This window comes from Amia ocellicauda, chromosome 16, assembly GCF_036373705.1.
Source record: "Amia ocellicauda isolate fAmiCal2 chromosome 16, fAmiCal2.hap1, whole genome shotgun sequence".
NCBI lineage: Eukaryota > Metazoa > Chordata > Actinopteri > Amiiformes > Amiidae > Amia > Amia ocellicauda.
In genome coordinates, this window is record NC_089865.1 from 12,879,863 (window position 1) to 12,896,669 (window position 16,807).

Below are 16,807 nucleotides of genomic sequence, written 5' to 3' on the forward strand. Positions count from 1 at the left end.
TATTATATATATATTTTACATTTTTTAAACTAACAATAAATTAAAATGTCCACAAAGGGAAAACTTACCAAATAGATTAAATAATGGTATATGTTTGAAATGATTCTTGGTTCCTAAAATATTCATGTATGAAAATGTTGTCTGGTTTAAATGCCAGGCCGAAAAATTTAGTTTTTAGAAAGAACAGGATACAGAAATGATGTGACTTTCCCATTTAGACATTTTATGATTCATAATTCAAATCCCAACAAAGAACATGTCATGCTTTATGTTACTAAGTGGAATGGAGGAATACAGTCATCCTTTACCACCCTATACATAACGCTGTCAAATAGATACTCAGTTTTCAATTAGACAAGTTCCCTATGGGTTTGTGGGCAGGAACCGGAGCCTTATATATTGTAGGCAGTGGTTTTCTTTGGCAAAGTAAAAAGATACAGATTATTTTAATTTCCCTTAAAATCACTTACATAACATTTATTTGAAAAAAAAACATACATTGCATCTTTCTATGAAGTTAAATATGATAAACATAACTTGCAATTCTCCATTGATAACAGCGTATCATTGGGTCAGTGTAAATAATATGCTATAACACCTGAATATTGTGTGTCCTTAACTGCTGACTGCTGATTATTTCCCCAAATTAAGATTGGAAAATCTAAAAGATATATAAAAGAAATTGATAACTAGGCAGCACAGGAAACGGACTCTTTTTTCTTTAATTTCATCCTTTTTATTGATAATTTCCGTACATTTTGGTAAATACAAAAAAGGCAAGTGAAAAAAAAAAGTATCAATTTGTGTCACCAATGTACAAACAATAGGTGTTGTCATAGCCCGCTGTGTTTGAGATGGGGGCGTTCAGATTCATTGTTGCGAACTGAAACAAACTACTCAATTTTTATTTAATCCCATGACACTCAGTATTTAAAGGCAAACATCACACTGTGGATATGGATACACTCAAACAAAGGTCACTTTTGTATGAACCTGATTGTTTTCAGAAAACACTACAACACATACAGCAATCACGTCTGAGGGTACCGACATGGATCACACTCCATTGAAAACCACGTAAACTGCTGTAAAGTCATTATAATAACTTTCATAATTGTGGCACATTATCTTCAGATTCAAAATATCAATGCTGAGATATCAAATCACACACAAAACAATGCAACGTTGACATGCAGTACCCTACTGCAGCCAGGTGGCATCGCACCATCTCTGTGCCCCATTATTTGACTGCACACGTCCAACTCGATACGCAAACACTTCCAAATGTGTGTAACTACATGACCGTGACTACCCCTGCATGTTGAGTTCAATTAGCCGGCCAGCAAACACCCCCAGTGTGCCAATGATGCAAACAAGCATGAAGACGCACAGTAGGATGTGATCAATAACCATGGCCACAAACTTCCACTCTTCGGTCGCCTGTTGAAAAAGACAGAAGAGAATGATGAATGAGGGCAGACCAAAATCCCACCGCCACACTCCCAATTCTACGTAATCTAATCACTATTTGGGTTTACACAGACTGAAAAATGAAATCTCAGTTACGCTGTGCGGAAAATAACACAGGTCAGGTCATGTATATCTATTCTTTGTTCATCGTTCACAAACACTGTTCTTACGTTGTTGGATTCCTGGTCGGATTTCATCGTTTCTGCAATGTACTTGACTCCTTCTATGGCGGTCTTCACGTCAGGGTTTTTAGTGATAGGGGACTGGAAGGTGACCGAGGCCGGAGTGGGTTTGCCGGAGATGTCTGAGATGTCGATATCGGCAGCAAAGATATGCTTGTCTTGTTTGTCCCTGGAAGGCCGTTTCATCGTCGAGAAGAACATGATGTTGGGAATGGTGTCTATGAAAATCTGACGACAAAATAAACATAACAAACAAGTCTTATACCACAGGCATCTTCTACTTATGGTACAGATGTTTCATACAAATAAGCAAAAGAACAGTCTTCCAGATTGTCCCACATACCGTCACACCAAACGGCGTACTGCACAGCATGAGAACAAAAATAATTAGTCTACTAATGCATTATATGACAATAAATAAAAATCATGAAATGACTTAGTTACAAACACTAAAGAGGAAGGATGTACACAAAATGGAGCATATGCTAGATTTCCCAAAAGATGTGCTCGTGTAAGTGTTTTTATATTTGCTAACCATCTTCCTACAGAAATAGGAACTTCAGTGTACAGCCATTGTTTAGTCCTGTCTTATGTCGGTCTGCAGTGCTGGCTCATGTGTCTGTCTTTGCGAGTTTCACATCACGGCGGCGGCAGCTGCCGAACAAACTGTGTGAGAGGTGCGATGACCACCTACCACTGTCACCACCCACACGAGGGGAACCAAGACACTGATAAGAAACCAGTGCAAGGGAGTGGGGAGCAGGGTGTTCACGGAAAATAAGCAACAAAATAAAACGAGAAGGAAAACAGGTGTACCCACAATTTCCTCTTTTGGGATGATTTCAACCAGCTCGTCTTAAAACAGAAAAAATACCCAGGGAGCATTGCTGTTCTGTCGACAGTAGGTGGCAATGCTGTCCCGGAAATCTTGCTTCAAACAAACCCTCAGTGCTAGTTAAATGAGTCTGGGTTTGAACAAAAAATATACTATGAGGCCTATCTGACAGGGAAATCAACAGAATTCGTTCGGGGAGGTTATTTCGGTGCCGGATTGGATCATCATTAAGCAGGGAGAAAAGGCCCAGGCGTGGAGACTGCCGTACTCACCTTGCGCACCCACTGTGGCATGGTGTGAGTGCTGGGCGAGCGGTGGTGGATGTTAATCACGATCACCGTAATGATGATGGACGTGATGACAAACACCATGGTGAACAGCATGTATTTCCCAATTAACGGCACCGCGCTGGAGGTGGATGGGATGAGCTCCACAATCACCAGCAGGAACACGGTGAGGGACAGCAGGACAGAAATGCTCAGAGTCATCTTCTCACCTGTGGGCAGACAGGCAAGACTGATTTCAACCAATTTCATACCTTTTATGGATATATATAAGAGCAGCCAAAGCCTAGCAACATTCATAACCGTGCCCGACTGCTGGATATGTGACAGTGCCATTAGCCTAGACTATCAGTCCGGGGTATTTAAAACTAAGAGTTCATTAATATCTAAGTGAGAACTAAGAAGTGCGTGGCCGAATGTTTATAAGTGTTTAGCCAGCGGCCAGCCCATATGACAGTCAGGAGGGATGAAGAGGGATCATCTAGACAGTTCTGCTCCTCGAGTCCCCCTGAGCTGTCGTCTAAAGCCGGGAGTCACTGTAGCTCCAGGATAGCATTCTGCATGCACAGCAGTGATGCACACAACAGCAAATCCATACCATCACCGCTCTCGCCTTCAGTGGCACCGTTAAAGCACAAACTGCAGGCACACATCTGTCACATACTGGCATCGTGGTTGGTGTTGAAGGCACAGCTTTTACAGCTTCAGGAAATCAATGGTCACTGACGACAAACAAGCTTGCAGGGTGATAATGTGTCAATTACAGCCCTACCTATACATTCATGTCTCGCACAGTTATTAATCACTGAACTGTACTTTCCACGCGCTGAGCACACATCAAGCAAATTGCAGATAAGACCATTTTAAGGACAATAAGATGCCCATACAATGAAAATTGAATCAATGTGAACTGTCATTTACTTTTGTATGTATGTACAGTTGTTGTTTTGTTGTTGTTGTTGTTGTTTTTTTTACAGTCCTGTACTTTTAAACGGTCTCCTCCTGTAAATATAGCACACTGGGAAATAAAGTATATTCCCTTTTGCTTTCACTAAACATTGTCCCTGTAAGAAAGTAGCCAAGCCATGAACCAGCAGTGTGACATGGATGTGGAATGTTGGACAGGAATTTTGGTCCCCGTGTCTTGCTGGCAACAAGCCTGTCAGGAACTACACAGCACTTTGACATGGACCGAAACGCTCGAGCATTAAATCAAATGAAAAAGGAAAGAAAAACTAATCGTGTTTACAGCCGCCTCTTCGCTGCACTCCAGTCACGTCCATGTTCACTTTAATGCTGGTCCTTTAGGAAGGTCCTGTGATACACTTCATATTGTAATCCTCTGACAAATCCATGTGATCCCGGAGACAAGAATGAATGGAGCTTTTCTGTAATGTTATTTATTGGATTTTCCCCCCTTTCTTTCTAATTCTCCCAAGCGCTGCAGCAGGATGGATAAGCAAGCCCCTGACCCATGTTCTGAATAAAAGCTGAGGCGCGCATGTACTTGACTGTCAAAGTTAATAGCAGATTGGATCCAGTGTATCCTCATTAGGGTAATGGAATTAAATTTTCTTTAAGCTCCTTCCAATACCCTTGCCGTCCCAAGATGAAAGCACGCTGTCTGATAGCATCACCTTGTACAAATAACAACCTTCCCCGGCTGCTCGCTTTGATCAGCTGCCTCGTGCCTCCCGCTTTCCATCTGCACATGTAGTGAACCAGGAGGGGTCGCACTGAAGTAAAGGCCTCTGATTTTAAGGGCATCCCCAAGCGGCAGACAAGCAAAGAGGTAGCGAAAGCTCTGACATTCACTGAGAAAAGCCAGTCCGTGGCACACCTTGACAGACGCCAAGTGCGGCAAACACCACTAAAACCCGATGGGCCGCTTTGATCAAAAGCAATATGAAAGCAGGTGGAAAACCACTTCAGAAGCCAGGAACATGGATGGATTGGTTCGAGTATCCTTTCTCGGTTACCATGGAGAAGCTTTTTTGAAAATGAACCCATGTACATAATTCAATATGGCTTTTACGAGGTCGACAAGATGAGAGGAAATTAAAAAAAAAAAGGCAAGATAATACATCAGGCAAGGCTGGTTTTAATCTAGATGTTCAATAACTTATGCCATCATTTGCATGCACATTATCTTACTTATTCAAATATGATTAATGATTATATCGATAATATATGATTATATGTAGATGATCTGACTGTAGTCATATTTTAACTTCAGAACCAGTGGGGGAGAAGCAACGTACCGGAATCGGTGGGCAGGTAGAAGACCAGGCCTGTCAGGAAGGAGAAGAGTAGGCAAGGGATGATGACGTTGACGATGAAGTAGAGAGGAAGGCGCAGCATGAGGAAGTGGTAGGTGATGTCCAGGTAGGGGGTGTCGGGGCAGCAGGCGTAATACACAAAGTGCTTCCAGCCACGGTAATCCTTCATCACCCACTCCCCACTCTCCATGAAGTTGCTCAGGTCTGGCCGCTCGCTCTCCTGCGGGGAAGCCATGGCGTCTGAGTTATAGACTCTCACGACAGACGGGCATCACAGACAACAAGGTCGGGCGGCTGTGAGATAAAACACTCCAAAGACGAGAGCTATGAAATCATTCTGAAAATGTCGCTGCCTATCCCAAACGTGAAGGTTTGCGTAGGCAGTGTGAATGATCGAGATCTGCTGGCTACCTTTCTTGGCAAGAATACAACCAGGGTGTGGAGCGTAATTCAGAAACCATGAAGCAGTGGCAGAGCATGGTTATAAAAAGATCTAATTAAGAAAATAGTTCCATTAAGGTTCAATAAGGCAAAGTAATTAAGAGCGCAGTTGGAGAGTTACAAGAAGACACAGGGGTCCAGGACTCAGAAATGGGATATTCATTATATTAGACTATAAATAACTTAACGAAATAGAACATCCAGTCTGATGGCGCCAAACACAACATTCTTTAACTGTGAGAAACAAAATCTTGCTCACAGATGTAATTTTGAGATCATAGTAAGTAGACCATGATTCTCCACTGCTTAACACTGCAGCAGACACTATCAGCAGCCCCCCCCCATCTTCAGGCTAATTAAATGCATCGTTACCTGGTTGATGACGACTCGAGTGCCATCGTATGTCCAGGTTCCCAGCTTCATGCTGCAGTTCTGCAGGTCGAAGGGGAAGTGTGTCACTATGATCTCGCAGTAACTCTTGAAAATGGCAGGCGGGGTCCATGTGATCATGCCAGTGTGTTCCAGCAGCACTTTGGTCTCGTGGACGATGGCAAAGTCTCCATCGGCACTACGGAGACAGACGTTAAACGGTGCACACGTTAATGAGTGTTCACAGCGTGGCCTGCGGCAGCGAGCGGGCGCGACTTCACAGGACCTGGATGTGCCAGCCGACCCGCGGTGCAGCAGGTTGTCTGGGAGGAATCACAGCATGCCTGGCACTGCATATGCTCTCCAGAGAACCTGTGATCTCGACTCTCTGAAAAATCTGTGTGAGGATGCGCAGATTATTTGAATGCCAGGGACTGCTTACAACCTGGTGTCGTATAATGATAATTGTGAAAATAGTAGTAATAAGTAATAATAAAAATATAAAAATCATTATATATCATCATGTTCAGTTAATAACATCTTCACACTATAATTACAACCAGTCTTATTTAATTCCAAACCAGTGTCCCACACAAGGAGTGAGAGGAGCCCGGCGTCCTGGAGCCTGGAGGCAGCCGTGTGAGTCAACAGCGTAGACAGACGATGACCTTGGCACTGAACTGGACATACTAAGCCTTATTAAAATCCAAATTCTTGCCCTGTGGAATTAAAGTAATTAAGTTCCAATGAATGGATTTCCACCTCTGGGTTTCTCCTGCAAAAACACTCCATGGTGTGCCATCAGTATCACTGGCAGATTAACCCTAGATTATTTACTGAGGCTGAGATTCACAGACATTAGCTAATGTATTAATTGAGAGGAGGTATTGGCAGGTGTTACTAAGTGCTTCAATAGAAGGGCTATTATGTTCTTCTTTCTATTATAAAATAAGGTGAGGTTTTGTTTTTGTATCCAATTCTCTCTCTAACTTTTTCTTCTGCACCAGGTCAAGCATTGAAAAGCATGAAGTCCTACTTGTTGTAGAGAACAAAGTCAGGACGCCAGATGTCAGTAGAGGGGATTCTGATCTTTTTAATTCCGCCATAATCGTCAGGTTTCCACTGTAAGTTGACATCCATCCATTTCTAGAAAAACAATAGCAGTAGCATTATTATCATCATCTTTATTAAAGTTATTTAGCAGACACCAGCACAACAAACACTGCAGAAGACCGGACGCTCACCTGTTTCAGGCGCACGTTGGTGGTCACGATCTGATTCACTTCATCCTGCCAAACAGAGATAACAGGTCAGGGACGAAGGGGAGAGAGGGGGCAGGGAGGACACCGCAGTGCAGGACGGGGCTGTTCATACCACACTGATGAGCTGGATGAGCTGCAATCCCAGGGTCACGATCACAGCTTCCTTGAAGTCCTGCACTGGCCGCACCACCTTATTGTAGCCCTTGAACAAGTCTTTCACCAACTTCGTCTCATGTTCTGAGCACAGGACCGGCCCTAGTAGAGATTTGATATTGATGAAGCAGAGTATCATGATATCAGGATAGTTACCCAGTCTTGTCATGCTTGGCAATGGTGCCCAGGATTCCAGTCATCTGTCTTGGAAATGTAATCCTAAACCCAACATTGAACTCTAGGGAAAACGATGCATACCATGAATATGATGGCCGACAAGGACCCATGTCCAACTCTATCATTTTGAATCCCCTGCGTCGCCTCAACGAGATTCTGATCAGCAGTATTGCTTTTGTGGCTGCACTGGCCCCGGCCAAAACACTGAAAGGCCAGCGGCCGCCTGTGCCAGCAGTGCCAGCAATGCCAGGCATGCCTCGGATAGGACCCGCTGTGTCCGCTGGCCCGGCGCCACGGGGTGCAAGTGCGTCTGCGGGTGACCTTGAGCGGAAGTTGTACAGATCCAAGTTAAACCCGTCTCCGATTTCAGAGCGGATGGTTAAAGTTGATACAAATAATAATAATAATAATATAAAGCATTGCCACGCAGCCGCACATTCCTGCTGCTGGAATTAGAAACCGCCCGTTCCATTTGCACCTGTCAATCACGGCTGCGTCTAAAGCGGCCTCCGCAACAGAGTAGCGCCTCCATCTGCTACATACTTACTACACACAATTAGTGCAATCTTAACTTCATCGAAAATAAATCTCAATCTTCACTTAATCATTCAATCAACGCCTGCATCACTTACAGCAATCGATCTATCAATTAAGATAATATCAGTAAGGTGAAAAACAGCCTTATATATATATATATTCTATGTAGTTTGTGCTATTACTACTTTTGTGTTGTTTCTGTCCATTGCACTGTACTGACAGCCTAGCAGCGGTTTTACTTGACTTATTAACTTATCTAAAATGCTCATCAATAGTAGTAGTAGTAGTAGTGATTCGCTGACATGGACTTGAAATCCATCTCACTAGGTAAACTAGTTAAGTCAATTCAAAAACAAACACAGTGTATTTAACTTACCTGCGAACAAGAAAACAAGTGGTAAAAGTCTGCAGAGGGCACTGAGACAGGCCATACTGCCAGCTTCGCTGCCGGAGACGTATTTCTTGTGTGTTTGCGGGTTTGGCGCAGGTCTGGGAATAGCAGCGCTGCGGATCCCGCTCCAGTGCGCCGCTGTCTCTCGCTGCCTCCGACTGCGCCGCGATATTGTTGCGCACCATCTGTGCTGCCGGATGACAGCTGAGAGCCGCCTGCCCCCGGGAAACAGCCGCAAACTATTATAATCACATATTTTTTGGGGCATGGCGTTATCAGCTGAAGATGTCTACATCCACGATTCACCACAGGGAGTACTAGACTTCCTCATTAGAAAAAGCACCAAAACATGGCAGAGAACTTTACGGTATTGAGGTATTTCTTATGATGTGTTCGTGTTTAATAAACTGTTTTACACACACACACATATATATAAATATACACAAGAAAAGAATTGCCCCGTGTGAGGATCGAACTCACGACCTTCAGATTATGAGACTGACGCGCTACCTACTGCGCTAACGAGGCGGTGGAACAGCCGTTAGTATTTAATGTTGTTAAAGTTGATGACGATCTAAATTTGATCCTTTAACATGACAAGTCCGGCAGTCATGTACTTCCCAGTGTTAAAAGAAACCGCTCGTTAGTCTCTGTTGCGCTGCTAAGATTAGAACTCTCGCGAGACTAGAGGGTTGCGGGTTCGAATCTCGCTCGCATTCTGACCCGCATGTCCGTCTGCTGTGACCTACACACTGCGGGTCGTGTTGGCCTGAAAGCGTACTTTGGTGCCTTCATTTTGAATGCAGTTCTGAGAGAGATGTTATCTAGAGACATTTAATAAAATTGCTGTATTTTAAGATTTCTTAAGAAAAATAAACATGTTTGGAAATGTGTTTATTTTTCCATAATACACTGAATGTCATTTTTTGCAGCCAGAGCATCGGACATTCAGAAACCGACAGAAATGAATATGATTGACAGGCTGATGTAACGCTTGCTAGCGATACAGGCTGCGATTGGCTCATTTCTGCCAATTATTGATAGCGATAGGGGCAGTGACTGGGCAGGGCTACCAACATTGCCCTGATTTATTACCTTATACTCTACTCGGGGTGAATTGAGCTGCACAGAAGTAAACCTTACTCTACTCACTCCTTACTCACCTTACAAACTTAAAATCTGTGTGGAATTAGTAGTTATTCAGCTGATTTATTCTCTGTTCTTCTTGCTGTGCCCCATTTTAAAACATGTCTGTAATGTCACTGGTCCCAAGTCTGGATGTATTTTATATATTTGTTTGCTTATTTAGCTTCTCTTCTTGTTATTTCAAGCATATATGTTTCCATGCTGCTTTGTTTACTATTATATTTTATAAGATTTGGAAAAGAAAATCTAATGGGATGTTTACACAGGGGATGTGTAAACAGTGTAACTGCCACTACTGATTTCTTCCCAATATGACCCCAAGGAGCAATAGCTCTGGACCATAATTTTATCAGAATGATAACTAGATTTTTTAACCCCCCCAAACTGCCTGCCTACAAATCCACACATTCCAATATAAAGTCTTTGTTTCTTTTCTTTTCGATGCAATCCAATTATTGGACAATCTAACACAAACCACATTCAACCATTTTTTCTGTGCTGCTCCCAGATGAGAGCTGTGCTATATATATTAGCGCCTTTTTTTATACCACAGCACCTCGGCTGGTGCGGGAAGAGACGGAATAAGGCAGCTCAATTTCTCTGTTTCTTGCATCCATTCAGTCAGCCAGTCACTCACCCACTAGCCTCATCCATCTTATTTAGAATTAAATGGCAACTCCTGCAAAAGATTAAGAGGATTTTTAATACACAGACCATACTTCCAATCCTAACCACCTGAATCATGGGCTACAAAACAAAATAGGATCCAGAGATTAAAGGGAAGTGAGCTTATTAAAATGTCTCTGGGAAATGGGTTTCGGTGTCAGAAAAGACAGCCCCAGTCTACTATGTACTGCTATTCAGGTTCTTAACGTGTCTCTAAATTGTCTCTAACCGTAATTGTGCACATTCTAGTTGAGCCAAATGCCCCTTTTATAAATAAAATCCCCACCATCCTATCTATTGCATGTGTTTCTGAGGCTCTGTGCTCCACCTGCCTTTACCCAGTTCAAAGTCTGGATTATCAAGATCAGTCGTTCCACGTGAGAGATTAATGTGTTTTAGTGGGTTATACACTATTACTTATTCTTTTTTAAATAGAACTGCTGCGACATAAGGTAAATACTCATAGTAGGTCAGGAAAATAAGCAATGCTAATAAACAAAACGGGAAAAAAGAAAAAACGCACCACACTCATGAGAGCCCTGCCATTTTCTACAACTCAGATCTCAGATTCTGCTGATGAAAGAATGAGAAATCAATCTCTGTGGAACAATTATACATTTCCTGCTTGGTGGCTTTGCAAGGGTTTAAAATGGGGGAGGAACTGGATCATATTCATGAGGTAATATGATCAGAACTGTTTGGGTTCAAATATGTATTATAAACACAGTTAGAGCAGATGGACTTTGTGAAGCACAGACCCTGTGTGTTGGGGCTTCCAGTACCTCCCACTGAAAGGCTTGACATCTCCTACAGTCGCTGGTCATGACATTTAGAGCTGTGAATCCCTGAAATTGTATTTGATGTGACTAGAATACAGTGATTAAGCAGACATTATGTAAGGCAATTCCTTTCCTTAGATTCAAATTCAAAGTGAGTAAATTGAAGCTACAAGACCGGTGTAAAATATAATTTATACAACTTTATATAGGGTTCAGAAATGAAATGCATACTTTAATTCTAAGACTCTTAACAAAAAGGATTTCTATATAGAGGATTGACTAAAGAATGATCAAATCCCCATGTCAATATGATTCGAGGGCACTGCGATGTCACAATCATTTCACTGTGGGATTAAGGAACCTAGATTGTTTCTGCAGCTCATCGTGTGTAGCAAAAGACCACAGCTATATTGAACTAGAACATTGTTACACTGTGCAGTAAATCTGCATTTTTTAATGTATTAATAATTCAGCCTTTTATTTAAATATATAGGTCATCTTGAATGCAGAAGCACTGCCTTAAAGCTTTGTTCAGCCCAAATAATGGATGTTCTCTTATTTTGTGGATGGGGAGAACTGTAAAATTAGGATTCATTAGTGTGCATAAATTAATGGCATGGCATAATTAATTCATCAAATATCATTTGATCTGTATCAAAGCAGCTCCTGAGATGGCATTAGCAGAGTGAAAGTGAGCACGTTATTCCACTGTCTTGGCCTCATTCTGCCGTGTCCCCATTTCCATTGCAGATTTGCGTGAGATTTTAAGTTTGTTTTTTAAAAAAGAAGTGTGAACATGGTTTAAGAAAATAAGTAATGTCTGAGTAAACTGGTGTGCCTCCACCGAAGAAAGAAAGGAAAGTGCAAAAAGGAAAATCATAATATAAATATATTGTTTTAAGGGAACTCATTATGTACTTAAATGATTTTGAACGATTGACCAAGATGTCAGTCCTAAATGGAGGCATAAAAGGGCAATTACTGTAATCCAGGACCACTTTGGTTAGGTATGCATCCAGATGCTGATTCTGGAATATTTTCTCTGAATAAATGTTATACTGGCATATTTTATTGATAGTACATTTATATGGTGTCATATCTACTGCAGGGAATTATTTTATAAATAAGTAAGTAATTGAGGTAAATGGATATATGGATATTCAAGCCAATCTGAAATCAACCACTATCAGGACAACACTAAACCCATAATCCTTAAATTTAAAACTATTCCAGCATGATGCAAAATAGAAGCAATGTAGGTACAGGAATGTTTCCACATAACCTGCTCTTTATTTGAGTAGGGTTAATCCTCATTACTCGGTTTCAAATATTTATTTTGTCCAACAGAGGCAAGTTTAGAAACCTGAATGCTTTCTAACAAAAAAAACAGAACAAATATTAAGCTAAATACATATTTTTGTATTAAATCGGATTCGAGCTGAACAGTGCCGATTAAAAACTAAAACGCAGAACACACAAAACATTACCAGTGTTTGCCAACACAAATATCAGACTTGACAAATGCATGCACCTTTATGGACTTCGAAGGTGGAAAGGGCATCCAAAAGGCGATTGCTTTTAATAATTCAGCGTTTTCCAAAATTACAAACTGAAGAGCACATCTATTCTAAATCGCCAATAGGATTTTACAGTAGTTAAATAATAATAAGGAAGGCCAGCTATGGCCATTATTTGGCCATTCCACTATTTATATCATCAAATCAAATCCTCTGGAAAAACCATCCATGAAAACAGGACGTGTGACAAGCCTACACCATAATAAATACGCACTATAAACAAAAGTACTGATCTGAGTTGTGCTACTGCTTGTGGCATAAATACATTTAAAAAAAGAATAGATTAATTCAGCTGACATTACTTATCTAGCGTGTGCCCAAGTGGTGAGAAAATACACTTGAGAATGAAGAGGCTATGCCCGAGGTGCCCTATTTATCATAGTGTAAATCAGCGTGGCTCAGTGGCTGCGGCAGGAAATGATGTGATTAACACGGCGTCCGAGGGCCGGCTGCATGAAAACACGTGCCTTGTCAACCGAGCTGCCTTTTCAAACATGTAAATCCCAACCACACAACCGCCTTCCACAAGGTCAGTCCCACATTTCTGCAGGGAAGATTTGTCTTGCGGTTGTCTTTTCAACCAACTACCTATTCAGCACGTTGGTTATTTCAACTTTCTTGACAATCTGTGGAATCATTGGATCCTGATTAAAAAAAAGAGTTGAACACACCCCTTTATATTCCTGAAAGCAAAGTTTAATAAATTAATATATCCATGCACAAATCAAATACAAAAATATCACAACCAAAACAAAAATGAAACATTTAAAGTTGCACATTCAATGCAACAGCTTTTGAAGGCCGGGTTACTTCAATGAACATCTAGAGTATGCAGATTACTTTGTTTCTGTTAGAAAGAGGCTTTAAAAATTCACCTAAAAAGGTATATAAAAAAGAAAAAAAAAGCCCAAAAACAAAAACAAAAAAATAAGCATCAAAGGTTGTCACAAAGGTTTTTTAAAAAAATTACTGTATCTATGTAACATCCAGATATAGTGTTTCACACAATCTGCCCATTTGGCATAATGAGCTACACCCACAGGACAATATAAAAGCAGAGTCACAATGCTTCGGACTTCACAATCTTAAACACATGCTGGATTACTGCTAATGGCTATCCAAAATAAAGAAACTCCGCCAAGTTTGGTCCATTTCTGTTTTAGCAACCCCCGACAAAAATGGGGAGTTAGACATGCAATAGGTTTAGCTTAAGGTACATAATCCACACCCATTCATAGGGGAAGAAAAAGGTACATTTCAATTAGATCCACCGAAGTGAAAAAAAAAAAAAAAAAACTATAGTGAAAAGTTTCCTTCATTTTCAAGTCTCTGCAAAAAAAAAAAAAAAAAAAAAAAAAAAACAATTCAGAAATGATCAAAACATGATTCCTTCATAGTGTTCAGGTCCTCCCTTTTTCTTTTCAGAACAAGATGTCTTCGTTCTTGATCAGAGACTCCACCACCTGTCTCTGGTAGCGGATGTCGTTGAGGGCTGCCATGGCGTCCAGGTCCGGAGCGCGCATCAGGGTGGGACCAAAAACAATCCCGAGATTCTCGGCATTCATCAGATTGTCTTTCTCATTCAGGGTCACCCTGAAGGGAAGGAGTAGATCCATTAACCGCAGTGGCACAAACAGGATCAGGAAGGATACATATCAAATGCTAACATGCCAGTATGAATTAGAAAGAGCACGTTGGAGGAAGCACAGAAATGCTTCAGCCTGTCTAACACACAGAAAACATACCAGATGCCTCCTGGAGTTTGTTTTTTAATAATCAATGAAAAGGTCACTATTCACTCTCTATTTTTAGACTTGACTTAAGACCAATTTACCACCAAGAAACAAAATCTCCTAAAAAGCTTGTTCCAGGTTTAAAACATCCTGTCAAAATCCCACAACATTAGATGGTGGTGAGACCTCCTTCCTAACGAAATGAGGATTGATTGGTGTTTTTGAAGTCCCCATAATTCCACATTCATACTGCCTGGCACTGGTATTTAGAGCCAGCATTTATGAAAGTCACCTGCCAAGTACTAGCTTGCCCCCAAGGTTTGAGTGCTGCCTTCACTCCACAGTCCTCAACACAACAGTCCTGGGTAACAGTAGAGTCTGGCACGCTGAAGTGACGCTATATAAGAAATGTGGGAATCGGCGGTCGCTCACCTCTTTAAGTGTGCCATGAGAAACCTCAGTGTTTCACAGTGTGCAGGGGGCAGCAGCTTCAGCGCTTCATGCAGGGCTTCTAACTGCTCATCAGGGTCTGTGAGCTCTGTAACACAATAATAATACCATGTTCAGTTAGGCAATGATGCATAAGTAGTAAATGTGCAGTGCTGCCGTGGCAGTGTCAAACGGGCCACAGGATGAACATAATGCGACTGGAATGCTAGTGTTTCATACTGCACTCCAGACACAGAACAGGCCCAGCTGAATTACCAGTGAAACCCTTCACCAGCGACTATGGAAACCCTTTCATTCGCAGGAGCACAGCGGTATATTAAAACTGTGCTCTTTTAAAAAAAAATGTTTTTACCAAGCTGTCTCCAGTTTCATTTTTAAATTATTAATATTCCATAAGGGATGCTCGCTACTGCCCGACAGTGACGGGATTTAAATGGAGAAAATAAAATAAGATCAATTATTAAATGAAGTGCATCATGCAGTAGGTTGGCCCCGCAGTAAAACAACAATTAACCCACTAAGGAGGGCTACAGAAGACAACTGGAGTAGCGAGGCAGTAATGCAGTTCAATGAGCAATGATTAGGATGCGTTTATTTCAAAAACACACACAACAGACATTACGGAAATCATCAGTTCAGTAAAAGTCGCTCAGAAAACATTTCAAATGCCCGGATGCATCGCAGTGTAAAATCAATTAAATACAGTGCAGCCTGTTTTATAAAAAACCACGGGGGAGTGTAGGGGGATGGTATATGTTCACTGAATCCCATTTTCAATCATTTACGCAGGGATTTCTCCCCCACTGAATTGTGAATGCTACTACATACAGAAATTGGCTTATTCTGGTGCCTACAAGGTATTATTGGATCAACTAAAATGTAAGTTTGCACATACAGATAAGAATTTAAAAAACATATACACCTGCATTTACTGTCAACATAAGTAAGACATCCTGTTCGTGTTGTACTCACTTGCAGCCTCAATAAACCTGGGGTAAGCATCGTATGTGATCACGGGAATGGGCAAATCCCTGAAGTACAGTTTAAGTGCACCAGTGATAATATTGATATCTTCATACACATTCACAGAAATGTCTGCCTTTTCACCATCTGTGAAGGAAAAAGAAGAGGTTGAGATTTAAAAATTTAGAGAAAAAACAAAGAATACAGAGATTTATCTCCCCCATGCACTATTAAAGCTTCCGTAATCTTGCAGGTATTAAAATACGGTCCGAAGAGTACTGCAAACATAACACAAGGTGAGTGCCAAATCCAATTTTAAAAGGCCTTTATTTTTTGTGTCTAGTTGAGTTCAGATGTGGATATGGGAAGTGATTAGTCTTCCAGTCTTCTGAAGCAGCGCTTTATAAAATGAAAAGTCTGTCCTACTTCCTATGGCAAGTCAACAAATCAAAATCTTGTGAGGAGGGCTAACACACTGCCACAGTGTACATCATAATGTATGTCTTTGTATCTGGTGGAGTTTGTAGCTTAAAGGCTCTGGTAACTCAAACAGACGACACTGCGCAACCAATGCCTTACTTAATCTTCTGAATTATGGGATTTCTGAATTCAGCTGTTACAGGGAGATTTTTAGATGTAAGTGACCTCAGTCCCCTGTACGTATCAAGCTGGAAGCGGTTCAGAGGAAACTGCTGTGATTTATCTTCCCATTTCTTTCAATTGCATGCCAGAATTGTTGCAATCATCACAGTTTGTCTGCGCTATGGACAGGAATGCTTCGACACCACATGAACCTCATCAAGTCTTGTAAATCCTTCATTGAAACCATTTGAGAACAACCAATCCTCTTAAAGGTTTATATACTCTATGAATCCTTTCATAAATATATCGCTTTCTAAAATAAACATGCCATGATTAATTACGGTAATGGCACACATACAACAGCGCCGCCCTGTCCCAAAAGAAACGAAACAAGCAAACTCAAGACAGACAGCAACCCACTCCGTGTCTGAGGAAATTCACTGATTCAGCAAAGAGAGGTTTTGCCAACATTCTTCTTTACAGTTATTTTAGACATGTATCCCTTTATATCCCCTGGGAATTCTGGTAAGT

The 16,807-nt window shown here is 41.3% G+C and overlaps 2 protein-coding genes and 1 non-coding gene across 4 annotated transcripts in view; all 3 read right to left on the reverse strand.

The window, feature by feature from the left end:
- Nucleotides 1-719: 719 nt before the first annotated feature.
- On the reverse strand, nt 720-8,708 carry chrna1 (cholinergic receptor, nicotinic, alpha 1 (muscle)). The gene is made up of 9 exons (XM_066688372.1): nt 8,366-8,708; nt 7,235-7,377; nt 7,105-7,149; nt 6,897-7,006; nt 5,864-6,059; nt 5,033-5,270; nt 2,760-2,983; nt 1,641-1,880; nt 720-1,440 (listed from the first exon to the last, which is right to left on the reverse strand). Exons 1-9 carry the CDS (start codon nt 8,646-8,648, stop codon nt 1,309-1,311), a joined length of 1,611 nt encoding a protein of 536 aa, XP_066544469.1. The 5' UTR covers nt 8,649-8,708; the 3' UTR covers nt 720-1,308.
- Nucleotides 8,709-8,835: 127 nt separating this feature from the next.
- trnam-cau (transfer RNA methionine (anticodon CAU)) lies at nt 8,836-8,908 on the reverse strand. The gene has a single exon. It is a non-coding gene; the product is annotated as a tRNA-Met (tRNA).
- A 4,989-nt stretch (nt 8,909-13,897) lies between these two features.
- Nucleotides 13,898-16,807, reverse strand: part of chn1 (chimerin 1) — a 44,770-nt gene continuing 41,860 nt past the window's right edge. For both annotated transcript variants that reach the window (XM_066688374.1, XM_066688373.1), the window contains exons 12-14: nt 15,704-15,841; nt 14,714-14,819; nt 13,898-14,141 (exon numbers count right to left, since the gene is read on the reverse strand). In XM_066688374.1, coding sequence (XP_066544471.1) covers nt 13,970-14,141; nt 14,714-14,819; nt 15,704-15,841 — 416 coding nt within the window. In that variant the 3' untranslated portion in view covers nt 13,898-13,969. The remainder of the gene's footprint in view (nt 14,142-14,713; nt 14,820-15,703; nt 15,842-16,807) is intronic.